This window comes from Callorhinchus milii, unplaced genomic scaffold (genome assembly GCF_018977255.1).
Source record: "Callorhinchus milii isolate IMCB2004 unplaced genomic scaffold, IMCB_Cmil_1.0 Scaffold5, whole genome shotgun sequence".
Classification (NCBI taxonomy): domain Eukaryota; kingdom Metazoa; phylum Chordata; class Chondrichthyes; order Chimaeriformes; family Callorhinchidae; genus Callorhinchus; species Callorhinchus milii.
Genome location: NW_024704746.1, coordinates 13,613,809 through 13,632,425, shown reverse-complemented (window position 1 = coordinate 13,632,425; position 18,617 = coordinate 13,613,809). Strand labels below are relative to the sequence as shown.

The 18,617-nt window shown below is 37.6% G+C and overlaps 1 protein-coding gene across 3 annotated transcripts in view; it reads left to right on the top strand.

The window, feature by feature from the left end:
- Positions 1-8,821, top strand: part of ntng1a (netrin g1a) — a 125,638-nt gene extending 116,817 nt beyond the window's left edge. For all 3 annotated transcript variants that reach the window (XM_007887294.2, XM_007887293.1, XM_007887295.1), the window contains one exon: positions 7,907-8,821. In XM_007887294.2, coding sequence (XP_007885485.1) covers positions 7,907-8,136 — 230 coding nt within the window. In that variant the 3' untranslated portion in view covers positions 8,137-8,821. The remainder of the gene's footprint in view (positions 1-7,906) is intronic.
- The last annotated feature ends 9,796 nt before the right edge of the window (positions 8,822-18,617 follow it).

The window sequence follows — 18,617 nt, the reverse complement described above, 5'->3', positions numbered from 1 at the left end:
CATTGGGCAAGTTTCCTTACTCCACATGCCTAATAATAATCCCTCCAAAAAACAACACAATAATAAATTGGTCATTTTCAATCCACGACTGTTTGTGGGACACTGCTGTGCGCAATTGGCTGTTGCATTTCACCCACAAATATACAGTCAATTCACTTTACAGCATGTTCTGTGAAGCAATTTGAGACATCTAGAAGACGTGAAAAGCGCTATATCAAATGCAAGGATTATTATTTTTATTATGTCACTTACATTAAAATTCCACAAGTGCAGGGAATTACAGACCAGATGCATGCACTGGTTTGTGCCAGGGCTACGTGTAATCATTTTAACCCAAGGGTTTTTTCGGATAGTCTACAGAGGGGAAATCATTCATTGAAATGCTCAGGTTCCAGGGGGAGCTACAAATCTTTTATCGTAAAGAGAGTCTGAAAGGGAATCTGAGGCCATCATCAAATCAGCATCCTTTCTGAAATGTTCCCCACTTTACTTTTTCAGTTGTTTATTGACCTGCTGTGCATAACCAGCATTTTCTTTGTTTACTTTTCTATTCATCTTTTTAACTGTAGAGCATGGATCTTTATTGANTTTTTTTGATAGTGATGTTTCAACTCCTTCCCCCCAAAAACACAAGAAATTGCAAAATGTTTAGTGTTACTGGACGTTTTACTTATTGCTTAGATATCATAAAATTGGTTTGGGATGAAGAAAGCCCTTCGACCCATCTGATCTCATCCCTCCAGAATACCCACCATATTCCAATTTCAGCATCAAGCTGGGGGGTTTTAAATGAATCCAGTATCCTAGTTTCAACCACCCTTCTAGCAACCTGTTCCAGTCATTAATTCTCCTCTGAGTAAAAGAAAATCTTCCTGGTATCTGTCCTGAAACTCTTTAATTTTTTCCTTACCTTGTTTGGCAGTATAATCACTGGCCTAATTGAGCCAAATGGCTTGTTCCTGAGCTGTAACATTCTATATAATAAGACACTTACTGTTGGATCTATTCAATGACCACTTGTTCATTGCCTCCAAACATGGCTGATGAAAATCAGTTTCTGTTTTGAGAATAAATGACTGTATAATTTGTTTTCATTTCAAATTTCCTGTTTTTGTGACTAATATAACTTTGGAAAATAGAACATTTTAGATTTTTATTATGTCCATTTAAAATATTTTAGGTGCTGCCAAAAAAGTCGCATTGGAATTCGTGAAACTATTAATTAAAGAACTTTGGTGAACATTTTAGGAGCTGAAATGCTGTACTCTGCCCAGCGCCTTAAATGTAATCTTGTTGTTGTTATATTTTTCCCCAGCACAAAACCTTTGAGAAGATAGATCCGGTTGCTCGCAATGTAAACAATTCCCTTTAGTCATTGAATGTACTTTAAAGGAACCAGATGTGCCATGAAGATCTGACACAAGGTCATAAAATGATTGGGTTAAATACATCTGTGGTCAGTAATAACAAATAGGCATCACAGTCAGCCTGTTGTAGACAGTAGCATGGACTCCCATTGCCTATTGAATACGGAATTAGCTGTAAAAGGTGCCAGGCAATGCGATTCCTCACAGTAAACCAGCATGTTTTGACTTTGAAGTGGAAGTTTAAAAGGAATAATTTATGATGCTGTTAGGGAAAAACTTTTCCTATTCACTCTGTTATCTTAAGCTGCCAAAGGTTATGCAGAAAACAGCATATTTTAAAGAGACTGTGTAAGAAGATTATATGCCGGTAGCGTTTGATGTTACCAGCTGACAAAATCCATCAATTGTTAAAACAGAAGTAAGGACTAGTATACATAGAAATGCAAGTGAGCTGTCATGTCTGACAGGACAATTCTACAATATTATATTGGGTCAAATTTTCCCCTGTGTGAAGGAATTTGTGAGGACTGGTCTACAGTTTCCTGCATTTTCTTTTCTTGGTGAAGAAAAACTATTACTATTTGCATTTCTGAACTGGTTCAATTTGCACTGGCTTTTCAACACTCATTGAACAATTTAGTACAATAGAAATCTTCAAATAGGCCATGTTTATTGTACGTGCTTACATTTCCCCCTCAGTAGACATGGGAAACAAGATTTAAACTGAGGGACAGAGACAAATATTTTCCATTAAAGGCTATTGTCTACACTCAGGCTTCTGGGTCAGAAGGTTGTGGGTTCAAACTGATTTTAGCTCATAGTCCAGGCTGAAACTCTAATGCAGTAATGGGGGATGAAACGTTAAACCAATATCCTATGTGTTTGTTCATATGGACATTAAAGATCAGTTCACGTAATTTGAAAAGAGACAGTCATTCACCTCATGGTTGTTTGTAGGAGCTTGCTGTATTTTTGCCTGCAAAAGCGTTCAGTTCCCTCACAATAGTTGCTTGCACTATAAAAGTAAAAGTTTTCTTTTCCAGTGGAGTGATTATGGTCCAAGAGTTGTAAGTTTCAAATATTAGCATTGAGGAATTATGCAAACTTTGATTGCAAATATCTACTAGCCAAAACTCAGTTATATTTGTCAATAGAATTTGTCACTTCACACAGGCCCTAGTGGCAACCATATGCATACACCAATAGCCTTTCTACATTCTTATGGCACTGTGAAGAGGCAAATGGTGAATTTGCTTCAATACAGTTTAGCAGTTAGTGGATATATTTAGTGGAAAAGTGCTGTCAACAAATTCCAATCATGCAGAAGTGAGATGTGAAGAAAAGCTGCCATGGGCTAAATGCATGACCTGCTCTTGTCAGGGTTGTTCAATAAAGGGTGAAGCAATTGGTTTACTGATACACGTTTGGCTGGGATTCCCAACACAGGAAGGTCTTGATTCGGGTACTTTGTCAAGGGGTGATGTCAAGTGGGATTAAATGATTTTTCACAGATGGATTAAAAGCTTCTCTTGAACACCTCCCATAAATATCCTACATGGTAATAGAATTTTTATACAAAACTCACAGTGTAAATGGGGGGGAAATTGTGTGGCATTTCTTAATGCGTCCATCCTTACATTATGAAACCTAGCAAATTTTACTCCCTAAACTCGAGTGAAAATATAAACGTTTCCAGCATGTTGCATTAAGCATAAACTTTTAAAATTATAATTGTTGATAGTTATTTAAATTGATTTTACGATATGCTTCAGTTTTGCCTCTTACCCTTGTACACAAAGCAGCAGGATTTCTTCTTGCTTTTTTTAAATCAAGAAATCATCACATACTTAGCAGCAGTCTTGCCTTGTGCAGAGAATCTGAAGAGTTATAGATTGTATCTAAACATTTTACTGATACAAATTGAACATGCCGCAAGGAACAGGTTTCCTGAATTTACCCTTTTCCTGAATGCCCCCAAAGGCCTGACATTTTGTACTAGTTATCTTGGCTATCAAGTGTGAGAAATAAATAATTGGAAAGATTATTCAACATCCAGTAACATGCACCAATAGTCAAACCAACAGTTTCGGACACATTAATCTCCAGACACAAAACTAATAAATGATGCACGAAGATTACGGTGGTAACCTTTGGATTATTTTGTTTTTAACCTGGAGGTTAAAGGATAGCAGTGCGAAATAAGTAGAGTGACGGAAACACACTTTTGGGGGTAACGACTGTAAATGTTACATATGCATTTGCAAGCATGAAATCAAATCTGTTTTCACATGGTGAAAATCCCAAGTGGATTACCACTGCTGTTGCTCTGAAGTCCTCATTGAATAAAAATGAGAATGTAATCAGTTCAGTAGCTGAATTTCCTGACACTCAGTGTGGACTGGCAGAAGGTAAGTCATATTACTTCCAGAGGCTAAAGTGATGTGGCGATGCAAGGCTGATTTCTGTATGTCCTACAATTATAGTAGTAATCCTTGCATTTGATATAGCACTTTTCACGTCTTCTAGATGTCTCAAAGCGCTTCACAGAATATAATGTAAAGTGAATTGACCGTATATTTGTGGGCGAAACGCGGCAGCTAATTGCGCACAGTGGTGTCCCACAAACAGTCGTGGATTGAAAATGGTAAATTTATTATTGTTTTTTGTTTTGGAGGGATTATTGTTAGATGTGTGGAGTAATGAAACTTGCCCAAGGTTTTGCCCTGCCTGGAATTGAACCCAGGTGTCTCGCTTGCAAAGCGAGTGGTCTAACCACTGAGCTACAGGACTCCACAATGACATTGGCTGAGGCTATAAAGATCTGCACAAAGTCAGCAAAGCACATGTTCAAGATCCCATTATTCATGTTAGTTTCTTATGTTATCCAGTTTTGAGGAGTCAACATTCATGTTGTTTTATATCTTGCTTGAAGCAGAATCCATGATAGTTTCAACAGAATAAATATTTATAAATTGAAATAAATATAAAAGGTCAGGGGAGTGAGAATTAGCGCAGATATAGTAATAATAATCCATGTGTTTGATACTGTGCCTTTCACATGAAGAGGACGTCCCAAAGCCCTGAATAGGATAATCTAGAAAGTTTAGTGACTACATATTATAGGCAAAATGGAAATTCTATGATTCTTTGACATTTGAAAATAGTTTCTTAAAAGTTCTTAGGCAGGCAGGCTTCTTAATTTGTTGAAGATGGTAAAGCAGCTGTTACTTACAGTTGTTCAGATTCTTTGCTCTAACAAGTGGAAAGTGGAAATTGTCCAATGCTCAGGAAAGCCATGTGTAACATTGAAGGTGACACAAGTAGAAAATGATGGCACAGCCTGTACTTCTGAACTGAAATGGAACAATTTGTCTTACTAATACAAAACTGAAAAGATGCATCTTTGGAAAGTATTCAGTTTACCCACAGCTGAAGACTATAAGAAAACACAAGGCATTAAACTGGCAAAGTCCAAGGCCCACAGGGAATGCTTATTGAAAATAAGTCAAGACCTTAAAAGGATGACTCCAGATAGGATTCAATACAGAAGAGAAAGCAGCAAAAAGAAAAACTCAAACACTGTAAGTGCATTACAGGTCAATCAGCATCTGAAAGAGAAAGACTGGCTAACGTTTCAAACTCAGACAAGTACCTCGAGCAAAAGATCCTTCTAGAATTGTGAAGCGTAAATTGACCAGACTAACTAAACAATGGAATGTATCTATATCTGATTGTTGTGGACATTTCCTTAATATCATAAACACCTCTTTCACAACCTACTAACACTTGCTTCCATTGGGCCCCATTTTGGTTTTAAATGTTACCAGGAAAGCGAATAATTCAAAAAATGTAAAACCAGGGTCTGACTTGCCCATGTTTATAATGGGGCTTTTCCAGCTCAGCGTCTTCAGATCTGATGAAAGATCATATCTGAAAGGTTAGCCTGTCTTTCTCTTTCAGATGATGATTGACCTGCTGTGCATTTCCAGCAGTTTGTGTTTTTATTACAGTAGAGAATAGCCATCAGCTGCACAGAAAAAGCCACAGGGCACTGAGAAAACATCTTTCAAAGCCTGAGAAGATTATAACTCAACTCTTTCAAGATAGCACGTCATCAGCAGAGTCTGCTGCTGATTCCGGTAAGTGATATAATATTTGCTGTCTGTTGTACTCCTAAATAATATATATCGGCAATGTCCCTGAAGCTTTTTATAACACATTTGGCATGAATCAAAGTAAGTAAACCCTTGTAGATCCTTGAATCCAACGGCCTGCTTCCCCAACCAGTTTCCTAACCTCCACAAAAATAAGTGCCTTACAACACTGTAATGCTAGTGGTTGTTATATCGTGGTATCGTAAACTTATGGTTGGTATATAGTCTGAAGTCCAATACTGTAAACTGCCTTTTATGTCACCACAGATAATGCTTTTGTATCAAGTTCAGTCATTTCATTCTAAGGAGCCATCAACATTTCCGGTGAACAAGGAGCACGGGCCACGCAGAGCCCAATTCTGCCCATAGGACACAGAATCTGAGCTCCACAGCACTGACCGTGTGACAGAGAAGCAGGAGACCTGTGGCAAGATCCTCTTCAGGGTGTCTCTGGATTGCACCATACAAGCAGGAGGCTTTACAGTGTTTGATTTTGGTCAGCCAGCTGTCTGACACATCTTAGTTCTGCTCTGACATGGATCTCTCCAGCAACAGCAACAGCATGATTCGAAGCATAATAAAAATGATTAAATTCAAATCAAAATCCTTTTTAAGTGTCTGTGATTTTGTAGTGGTGAACTAATGGTCAAATACCCTACTTAAGATGCTGGTTTTACGATTCAGAGCAAAGGGATGTCTAACAAGCCTTACCTCAGAATTTCTCTATGTTAAGTCCAGAAAAGACCCTAGTAAATCCAATTATTACGAACTAGTGAAATATCCAAGCCATGCTCAGTAACAGTATAAGTACAAATGTTGATCTAATCCAAGGCTCATGGAAAGCAGATTCAGTGATGGAATAGCACTGCATTGCACGTTTCTTGAACTGTATTGTAATCGTAAACTATGAAACATTGGAACCAAACAAAACCAAGAAATATAGCAGTTTCTCAAGGAAGGTAATATTATCTTCAAAGCAAACATAGGAAAATATGGCTTTTCAGTTGTAGCAGTGTGGTTCTGTACTATCAACATATATTTTGCAAGTAATACCGTATAAGATGCTGTGAAATAGCTTTAGAAAAAAATTGCCTGATGTGATTTCCGATGCTTTTTACCAATATTTCTTTTTACAGAGCTGCACAAAAACAATATCACGAAGAATGAAGTATTGTCTCCTACTTTATTTCAACCTCCTTTTGTTTTTAATTCTTGGTGTGGTCCATCTCAGCTGCAGATGAACAAACAGTTCAGATTTGACACTTTTTTTCATGAACTTTTGATTTTATGTACTTAAAGTTTCCTTAGGCAATTTACTTTTTTTTAGTTTGAAAAAATATGACTGCAAAGAAAATGCTTTGATGCAGTTTTACTTTCTGAAAGAAATACCACCGTCTTCTCCTTTAGAAAATATTTGAGGCCAAACAGATTAATGTGACTTAATAATGGTCTATTTCAGATCTGAATATTTGCTCATCCTAGTAGTTATTGTCATTATAACCTCACAGCCAATATTGATATTGGATTTCATATATCTTCATCTGAGTTATTATTAGATGAGGAATTTTACCATTAGTAAAAGCTATGCTATCTTTTTTGCCTCATCGTGCTCTCCTGCTGGCTGTCCTAGAAAAATAGATGCTGAGGTAATCATTGGGAATCTGTCTCCCTCTTGGCCAGTATTGGGTATGAGTAGTGTTGACCAAGGGAAGGGATGAATGGTAAACCTTGGACAAATAGGGACATAGATTCAGCTGTTTACGGTGTGGTGATGTATATTCAGTTAAAGTGTAAAGCATTTCCAAGCGACCTGTCCTGCTGCATAAGGTGTTTAGCAACAGTGTAATACAAAAAAATTGATGCTACCTCATTCCATGGAATTGATTGTGTTTCAGAGCTGAGGAATGTCAGTCATTTGTGAAGTTTCATTGACCCATCATTCCAGTTAAGTAAAGGTTCTAAAAAGGGCAAACAGGGGAGAGAAGGTAAATTAATTATTATTTATTATCAGTTGTTGGCTACCGAATATTACAATCCAGTCAGAGTGTAGAGCTCAGCATAATCATTACCTATAACTCTTCTGCTGTTGGGTGATAGGTTCAGGAATGAAAGCTTCACTTGTGTGCGCTGTTCAGCTTAGAATGAACAAGGCTAAACCAACTAAGTAAACTTAGTCTACAATTACCAGACGATCTGGGAGTTGAACTTATAACTGAAGTATTCAGAGTTATGTGCCTGACAGAGTAAGAATGAGTTGGGGAAATAAATTGATAACCAATTTTCTTAGACTCAGAAATTCCAAATATAATGGATCGTCCGCTAAAGGAAACCATTCCACCAGTGTAATAATGTACTCATCTTGTTTTTTTCTCTGGACTCTTTCAGCCAATGTCTGTGACAACGAGCTGATGCTCTGCCAGAATGGAGGAAAGTGCCTGGACCATAGGAGATGCCAGTGCCCGGCTACTTATACTGGTGTGCTCTGTGAGAAGCGCAAATGCGAAAAGGGCGTGGGCGGTTGTAGCTCAAATTCAGCCCAAGGGCCAGCATCACACAACGTTCTACTGTTGCTGACTGCACTGCTACCTGCTGTTACCGGATTTCTAACACTTTAAACACGAGTGGTCAACTGGCTTCAAGTTCAGGCTGCTTAAGGGAATGTGCAACAAAACAGCAAAGGAAAATTGAGCATTTACATCTTATAAGGCACTGTACCAGAAAAATGCTAATCGAGGCCTGAGCAAACCAAGCCATACTGTAGTTATCGATCCCCTGAGAGAATTTAGTCAAGACTGTGTTTTCTGACTGGTTGGCAGCTGCTAATATTAATACTGCTATGACAAGTCCAGCTGCAAGGCTTTCACTGGATATACAGCTTTGAGAACACAGAGGATGTCAGTGGCTGTACTACTCTTAGACATTGCTCTGAGTGCGGACTGAGCAATTGCTGGCATTCTTTGCTGTCAGTGCATTGTGGTATAAGGAAATCAAGAGTCTGCCTGTTGGCTGACTTCGATCCTGCCCTTCAACCTGTGCTTTAGTGAACGTTGCTCTGTAACCCTTGTTGGTTGGACGATCTATTTGTCTTAAGTAGTGGTGCACTTGTGTAATAGCCCCCTCCTTCCCCCTCCCCCCCTTTTCCCTATGAGATCTATTCTCCTATCATATTCTTGTATATCTAATGACACTGCATCGGTCCGATGCAGGAAAACTCCTGACAAGGTGATCATAGAACATTAGTGCATTTATTGATTCTTTTTGTATTAAAATGAAGTTATTTTCTTGGAATAAAATAATGTAAGATGTAGTTTTTTGTATTAATACTGATTTGTGTTGATGAATATATGTTAACTGTATGATTCTGAGCAATTAGCAGAATTCTACAATTTATTTTCTTTGTTTTATTTTATTGTGCAGAGATTCCTCTGTATTTGCAACGTGCTGGCATCAAAGAATATCAGTTTACATATATGGAAAGTGTAATAAGATTCCACCAAAGGACATTAAATGTTTTCTTGTTGCTTTACACTGGAAAACAATAAAAATTCCTGCAAAAGCTGTTATGGTATCATATTTTAGTAAATGGTGATATCCTGATTCATTGCTTGAGAAGGTTAATGTATCTTCTTTGTAATTAACAATAGTATTTGATACGTTATGGTCAGATTTCTATATTACTTCAACAATGTTTGCTCAATGTAGAACATGCAACCACGGGTCATCCATCACTGCATTAGTAGAATGGTTCAATTTCCCTTTTACATGCCTGCACAGAAGTCTGGCTAAAGTGGTTTTGTTGAAACTTTAGTATTTTGCAGCAGAGTTCATCATATGCATTTTCCGTCTACATTTCAAAAATCTCACTTTCATTCACCACAGTAGCTTGAAAGCGATACACTCAGCAGGAATATCTGGTTGGTAATCAAAAGAATTCTGTATGTAAATGTCAATCAATATGGTAGCAGTAAGCATCACAAATGATTTGGAAGATTAATGGCACTCAAACTCTGCCTTAATTTACACACCGGGGCTTTAAATTTGTATGAGTGGTACAATCTTGATGTTTTTCACACTCTCTAATTTCACCTCTCCTTTCCTAAGGGTGCTGAATTATGCTGTCAGTCTGAGGGGTGTTTCTATGGGACCAGCCACCATCTGGTGTCTTGCCCATGTGACCATTTTTGATGCCTGATCCTAGACTGGGAATGTTGACAGACGACATTAACTGTGAAATTAACACTCATCCTATCCCCACCCAACATCGCACACATGCACATGTCAGCAGGGGTCACTAGATAACTCTCAGAAACTGGAATCCAGGCAACGTTTTACTCCCCAAAAAAATATGGTCTTTGGGGTCAACTGTTTACTACAGCTGATATCAGTTTACACAGCACAGAATGACTAATCTCACAAATTTGAGAAAGTCTTGATCTCCATTACTCAGGCAGTGGCTAAACCATTTCAACACGATTGAAATTAAGTGTTAAATCACTATTATTAGAACTATGGACTGTTGCCCTTTTTATACCAGAGACAAAGCACTGCTTATATGGAAGCTAAATATTCCTAAGGGGATGCTAATCTGAAACTCCATGTTTGTTTGTTTCCTTCTAAACCATTATAAGACATTAAATAAATAAGTATATCAGACGTGGATGAAATTGTAAAGATAATTGCATTTTTATTGCATTTTATTACATCAAAATGTCTCAAAGTGCATTGCTGTTAAATGTAGGAACTGTCTTTTGTGGGTTAAAAACAATGGCTAATTTGCTCCAGCATAAACTACCATAAGGAAAATCAGGAAATTAACATAGTGGATTGTTTTTTCTCAGAAAACTTTTCATATCGAATCACAGGATCTATAACAGCGATCTGGAGGCAAGCAGTACTCTCGTTTTAAGATATCATTCAACATCACTTCCAACAAGGTAGCACTTCCCCCAGCACTGTACTGGAATATCAGCCTAGATTTTAAGATCAATGTTTTAAAAAGGGTAGCTGAGACATTTCAGATCCTGAACAGTTTTACAATGAAAGTCAATACCAGGATCTTTACAAAAAGGATAATAACTTATTTTTTTCTAAAATTGTTTTTTTTCACATCACACTCCACCACTTCAATACTATTATTAGTATAATAGTTAGTATTAGTATTATAAGCACATTGCAACAACATCATCCATAACCCTGATGTGCTGATGTGATAGATCAGCTCACACATGAAAAATACATGCATCTAATTTCTCGAATAAAATACTCCCCAAAGGCATTAGCATTGAAGATGCTGCCACGTGATTTGTGAGTTTAAGGACGTTCTCAGCTGACTGGTAGATGAGTAGAATTAGAATTCTGCTGTTACTGTTTGTACATGCAGTGACAGAAAGAGATGAGTGCATCAATGAAGTTAGGCCAGACATTTACATATCGATATCACAGATTATTAACTCCACTTATCAGATGTTAATGTCCTTACCTTAAAAATTAATAATAGATATCAACTCTTCCATCCGTGAGGATGCACTGGTCAAGCGTATGACCCTTGCTAATGCTCAAATGGATGGGAAAGCAATTGCATTTATTTTAATAGTCCATTTGATCTATGGTGACTTTAATACCATTAAAATGCAGGATTTGCAAGTCATCTAAATTTAGCAAGAATTATGCGCTAAATAAGGAAGTTCTAAGGGTGAGTGAGTATTTGGATAAATTCAGAATATAAGTTTGCGTTTGATTTCAGAGGGTCTAAAATCTGGCTGTGTGAGTGATAATAATGGCAGTTTTTAAACTACATAAAAAAAATGGAAATGGATAAATGCATTGAATGTATGTATCACTGGGCACAGGTGGCCAATATCTGGCTCTCCAGCTACAAGAGAAGTACCAGGCATTAACATCCTTTGATGAGAAAAAAAATCTTCTAAAGTAAAATATTAGTTTCTGTCCATATGCAGCAATTTAAATTGAGTTTAAATTTATAGGATCTGAAGCTCATTATAAGTCCAAATTTGAGATTTTGGGTGCTGGGAAAAATACTTCAAAACACTTTGAAGCAGGAAAAATTGAGTATGATCTTTAATCCTTATAACTGTACAAATCGAATCCTGAGAGTGCTTGACTTGTTTGTTTCCAGTGTTTGAGCCTTAGTTAAATGATGAACAAAGAAAGGGTTCTTTTAAGTACTATAACGTTCTCATGCCAATTGCGCACAGAGGGTCCCACAAACAGTCGTGGATTGAAAATGACCAATTTATTATTGTTTTTGTTTTTGGAGGGATTATTATTAGGTGTGTGGAGCAAGGAAACTTGCCTAAGGTTTCACCCTGCCTGGAATTGAACCCAGGTGTATCGCTTGCAAGGCAAGTTGTCTAACCACTGAGCTACAGGACTCCATTTTCCCTCAATCGTATAATCCATTTGATCATTATTAATTTTTTTTTAGTTGTATGTGATAGAGCACCTTATCCCATTGAAACACCTCAAAATACTTTTCTGTAAAGTGTAGTTGCTGTATTTGTAGGTGAATGTGAAGCCAGTTTGCCCACAATAATATTTTACTGACAACTACAGTCAATGATTAATTGTGTATCTATAGAACCCTAGAAATTTACAGCACAGAAAAAATCCATTTGGCCCATTGTGTATACGGTGGAAAAGAGTATTGTTGGCTAGCATACTAGGACAACCTCCCTTCTCTTTTCAAATAATATGTAATAAAAGTCTAAGTTTGTGGGTTTGTGGGTTATTTATGTGTGCAAATTGACTGTTGCATTTGCCTGCAAATACAGTTACTACACTTCACAGCAAAAATCCAGTGGCAGCGCTTTGAGACATTTCTACAATGTCATGAGGCACATATCAAATGCAATGCTTATTGTTTTATAATGGCATTGAATTTATAACATTCACATGGACATGCAGATGGGACCTTGGTTTAATGCTTCATCTGAAGGACCTCATCTCCAACAATGCATCATCACCAATTCTAAAATAATACAGAAAAGTGGAAAGTAGTATCTAATTAATCTAAATGTAATTTGAATCAGTTGATTAATATCTACTTTCGCATCACTGCTGTCAGTGCTAACTCTGATTAGCCCATCCACATCTTTTCAAACTATTGAATATATCCTGATATGTTTCAGACTGCTCGTGTCATGAGGCAGGTTGTATGTTTTGCCAAAGTTGACCTTGGCTCAATTTTCCAAAAGGAATTTTTAAAGGTGAAAATTCTCAGATGGTGAAGCAGTTTCTCTCTGGGGCCTGTATTAGCTCCAAGTTGACGTACCTGACAATAGAAGATTATACTTGATCCTCTGTGGCAGACTCAGTAGTCTGGTATGAGAGACAGTCAGGTCCACAGTAATCCAGGGTATTGTTGATGATGGACTGGTTAGACTGGCTTATTGGCAGAACTGGAAGGAATAGATCTGTCATTTCGGGCTGGGACATTGTCCACTCGGCTGCATATAATTCTGCAAACCACAACCCTAACAGGTATAGCGGTCCCATTTGGTCAAGCCATAGGAAGCTTATCAATGCTAGGTAATAGTAGGCTATGTTTTTACTGGTTAAACTCTAACAAGCCTTGATTCTTGCCAACTTGTAAATTCTTCGGGGTTAGATAAACAGTGTGTATCCCATTGGGTTAGAGTAATCCCTCCTTTCCATATAAACAAAAGCCTTATACATGTGAAACTTTCAGTCGTTTAATCCAGAGACTTCTAAAATATGGTGATTGATTTCTGTGTGCGCCACATGCAGCTGACCGAAAGCAATGTAATTCATAGTTGATGGGGTCTGACCTGAAAGCATACTGGAAAATGGAAAACACAGGGAGTAGTATCTCATCAAGACCCAGTACACATCGATTTCTCTGCAGTGGAGCTGACACGCTTGATGAGGATTCATCCAATCCAGTCTAGGGCAATGACTCCACAGGCTGCTGCACGGACCCTCTGACCTACCAGGAAGCAATTCATTGGGTAGACATTTAGTAACACTATTGCTTGCATCCTAAAACATTTAGGTGCTGCGTGAACATCTTGTCCTTGACAGGACTTTTATGTTTTTCTATCACTGTAAAAAGGGAGAGGACTCAGACAGAACAGTGGGACATTAGCATTAGCAATGGAGAGTTCTAGCCACTCAACAGTAACTCAACAGTAGATCAAACTTGGGTTGTGGGGTGGTGCTAGTAGCTAGATCAATGTTCCACCAAATACTAATAATCCTTTCTGCCTGCCTGGTTCATGCCTGCATCAATCAGTTTTGTCTCCTCCCCATCCCCCATAGTCACACCTCAGGAACATGCCATTCATTCCCTGGCAGGCCTCAGGAGTCCCAGAAGTCCTCATTCCCAAGGGTGAGGTTTCCTCATTCTTATGACAACACGAGGAAGCACTGCAGAGAGAGGAGTAAATCCTCCCTGTTCCCTCAACACTGAAGGATCTCAATAAGTAGCTCAGTAGTTGGAGGAAGAGCAGTTCTCTGCCTTTTCTACACACACATCAGAGGAGCTGTGCTACGTGCGCTCCTACATGGCACCAGCCACATTCACCATCCACCCTTTAAGATTCGAGTGTCAGTGAGACAGTGCATTCTAATATAATAAACAATCACTATCCCTTTAGAGTAAAATCCTTGAAGGGCTTTGAGATGTTTCGACAACATGTTAAGGAGCTATTCCAAATGCAATATTATTGTGATTATCATACTCATCTTATATTTCCATTTGATGTGGAACTGTATCTGTTTTAAAGTACCATTAACTGGAATTTCTGCTTCTTCTTTCTAGTGTACCAGAAACATTCTCCCTCACTTTTTTGCATGGGTGAGTTAATTGAGAATAATTCCCTCCCCCACTGCTTTTGCTTTGAATTAAGAATTGATCCAATTCCCTTCTGAAGCTATAATTCAATTTATATTTAGCACACTAGGTGGCAGTCTAATCCATAGGTCACATACGCTTAGTGTGTAAAGACAGGTTTCCTTTAGTTAATTTAAATTTGTAGCTGTTTCAATTTATCTTGTTTCTCACATCTACATTATTAATTCTTCCAGTGTTTAAACTAGGGGCTTCCGTTATTTTTTTTTCAGTGGATTAAGTCTGTATTCAAACCTGAAACCTGAAATCATCTTTGTTTCGCATAACCATTTTCACTGTCTCTTCACAATTTCATAAGTAAATAGGTGGCAGCTCAACACAGCACATGTGATTTCAATGAAGCTTAGAGTGTTTGCATCATTTACCTGTTCTTGTATTGTGCAAATCTACTCATTCAGATCAATATTCTATTTACAGTTGTTGCCTTGGACTATAACTATAACTATTCTTCAATGTTTAGACATTGATTATGCCTTGACCTTTTTTTTTCTGATTGAACTTACTTACAAAGCAAGTGACTCAATTTTGTAATTAAACAACATTTGTTATTTTTCATACCAATTTGTTTTTAAATATCCCGTTGCTAAACTTAGGTAGATATCTGTGAATATCATCCCTTTCCCTCAAACATCTTACTATCTGACACAATTTGGCAACACAACAATAACAACAACAAGATTCCATTTATAGAGCACCTTTCACATCGGGAGGACGTCCCAAGGCGCTGGACAGTTGGGTCAGGACCCGAGCAGGGGGGAAATAGTCAGGGGGAGGGGAGGCATAAATTCCAGTGCATTATTAAAACTTATGTTTTAATGCCTTTATTAAAATCCTCATAAATATTAGGAACAGCGGAGATCACAGGAATGAACAATGACATAGTCTACTTGTTCCAGCTGCCAATTAGAATTGGCACCCCTTCTTGATATAGGAAGATGGGAAGCTGAGTATTTTGGAAGGATAAGATCAAATGAGCCAAAGGAACTTCATAATTCAAACCAATATTATGATCTTGTGATGTTGAAGCTAAAATCAGTTGAAAAGCGCATGAGCAAAACTTGTTACAATTCACTTACAATTTAATTTATCCAAATAAGATTTTTTAAGTATAATGTTATGGATGAGTATTGTAATTTAACTTTGTTGAGATTTTAGCCATCATAGATATTCTTTTACAACTCACTGAATTTCATTTCTGTGGAATCAGTGTATTTCTGCTTGTACAGGAAGGAATTATTGGATTAAGGAAATAAACTGCGAAAGAATACAACTTTAACTCCATTCAGTATTCACCAGTGAGGGAGGATATTTTATCCTTTTAAAGCAATGACCAGTAGGGGAGGTGTACACAACATGTCAGTCCTCCTCAGCTAGTTATTTTAAAGTGTAAAGGAATAAATTTGACTGTGAGGCCCAGAGAAGTAAAATATTTTGGTTAATGTAATGATATGGCAAGATACACTTTAGTAAATTGCAACAGCTCATCACCATGTAGAGCAGTTAATTTGTGAGTTGCATAAGAGGGAGACATCCAAATCATACCAACAGCCTTCACTGGCACTCCAGCCGTTTAGAGTTAAGATAGTTTCCAACCACTTTGAGCAGAGCATAACTATGACAGCTCTATGTATTCTCTCAGTATGTGAAGTCATCTCTAGTCAGGATGTGTTGATTAAAATTATCCCTCTGTGTCAGTTGGATTTGTTCTTTGAATCAGTACTCAGCATCCATGTAATTTATTCAGTGGAACAACAATGTATGCTCAAGCTCAAATATATACAAATAGGAAGGGTCATTGATTTATTCCTCTGGTTGAGTTAATTGTAAGGTTATGTACTGTACGGACTGAAACTTCAGAGAAGCTTAAGCACCTGCTGCTACATCATTGTTGTATTTTTTACTCTCTGAGTTGCACACTGTCCAACCTATGCTTGGTCACTGTATAATGTCCTGGTCAGCCAGGTAAGTCTTATTTGCGGTAAGTCATCACCATGCTTAAGAGGATCCAAACCAGACTAAGAGTTCTATATATGAGTTCTGAGAGATACCTGCATGGACAGGTTGGGCCAAATGGTCTGTTTCCATGCTGTACATTCTTTGCAAATCTGTACAATCTTTGTAAATATGCATGCCAACTACACATGGAAATTTCCCTGTGTCTGAAATAGAATGTACACTCTTTCTCCGGAGGGATGCACTCTGCTTACCTAATTCTGGAGAGTATTAGGTGTAGGTTAGTAAGAGCAAAGGCTTGGGGACCAAAAGTGCATGTTGGAGAGGTGCTGGAATTTAACCATCTTAAACTGCAGTTTGCTGTTCAGAGCAAATTGACAAGCTTCCCAATGTTTATCCAGCTAGAACCATCCTATCCATTTGGGGTTAGGTTTGCAGGATTAAAATGAACTGGATCAATGTTACAGCTGTAATGAACTGCTAATATAAAGATTTATATTAATTCAATTATCAACAGGCCAGGCACACTAGGAACTTTATTTTATTTACTAATTGTTTTTAACGGAAAAATATAGGACAGGGTCCTGCAGTGGCCTTGTCTTTGTGTATTCAACTGGGAAGTACAACCAATATGAAATTTTTAACAAGATTATTTATTTATTAGTCCAGTAATTTTTTGGGGAAAAACTCACCACCTGACTGTCTGCTGATCAGGCATCCTATCTGCACTATATTCCCAAGGCAACAAGCAGACTTTTGACATTATTTATCCCTTAGCGGGAGCAGAAGCTGATAAAAAAATATTCCATGTCTACCAATGACCTCAGACATGCAGCAAAGAGAAGAGTATTGACCAGGAGACTTGTGATGACATTTTTATTAAAAAAAAAATTTTTAGAAATAATTAACTTTCAAATTCATATTAGGGCACATTTCTGAGAAGAAAAATCAATGACCTTCAACTCATGGCTGTTTGTAGGACATTGTTGTACACAAATCGCCTGTCGCATTCTTCCAAAAAATTCACACAGCCACACCTCTTTACAGAATATTCTGAGAAGTATTTTGAGAAATCTTGATGATGTGATAAGATGCTATACCAAATGTAAGGATTATTATTATAGTCTTTATAAAACCTTGCAAATAAAACAATAGAAATGCACGGCTCTATTGAAAAGAAAAAGAGAGGCTAATGTAATGGTATGCCTTGACACTAGAAATTGAGTCACACAAATGCTCCTCACTTGGTGAACTCATTCACATAAAAAGTACATAGCATGCCTGCGTGAAGCACTTTGAGACAGCTTCCTGACTACATCAAATGCAAAGATTATTTTTTTATCACCAGAAGTATGTCATCGGGAGATATTCGTTTGGAGGAACTATTAATAGATGTAACCACTCTCCCGACTGCAGAGAATGATTAGACACTCCAAATATCCCCAGGGGATTAACAAAAAAGGTTCTGATTTAAAGTAAGAATGTGTACATCATTTTCAAAAAACATACTCCAGTTAGCCCATGCTGGGTTCAGCACAGCACTCCATATGGTACTTTTTATAGATCATTCTCCTCTCAGTGAAGACAGTAGGTTGAGTCAAACTACTGGCTGTAAAGTATGGGCACGTATTGCTATTGACTCTGCAACATAATGGCTCAAGTGGACAGAATATGAGTGCTATGGTAGCAGGACATCATTTCTGAGAACAGTTCTATTTTCTATAATAAGAAAAGGCTTGGCCACCATGGCAAGCATTATCTGCCTGGTATATAATTTTCAAGTCTTGGACTTTCAGAGAAACTGAAATTGAAGTATCCTCCTGCTTTCAGATTTAAAATGGTACATTGTCCAGTATTTTCCAATTTGAAGAAAATGATTTCAATTACAAGCCATTTGGGACAATTGGTCTGAGATAACTGCAAATGTTTTCTACTCTGCTGCCTATGATGACCTACACATGGCATCATTACACACGTTGGAGATAATGTAACCTAGAAGACCGGAAAATGTTGGTATACCACATAGCTCAGTTTTAGTGAAGCATGAATGGACTCACTCAGTGGCATTCTCATTAGTCCTAAAACAGTTAAAACAAAACTTGTCTCAATAAATCAAGAATTAATCAAGTGTTGGTCTTAGGTGCATCAAAGCAGCATACACTTCCAGAGAATCCTACCTTGAAAGAATCCTCAACTAAAATGTTGTGCTTTGCACCATTGATTATTCATATGTATCATACTTATTACATTTTT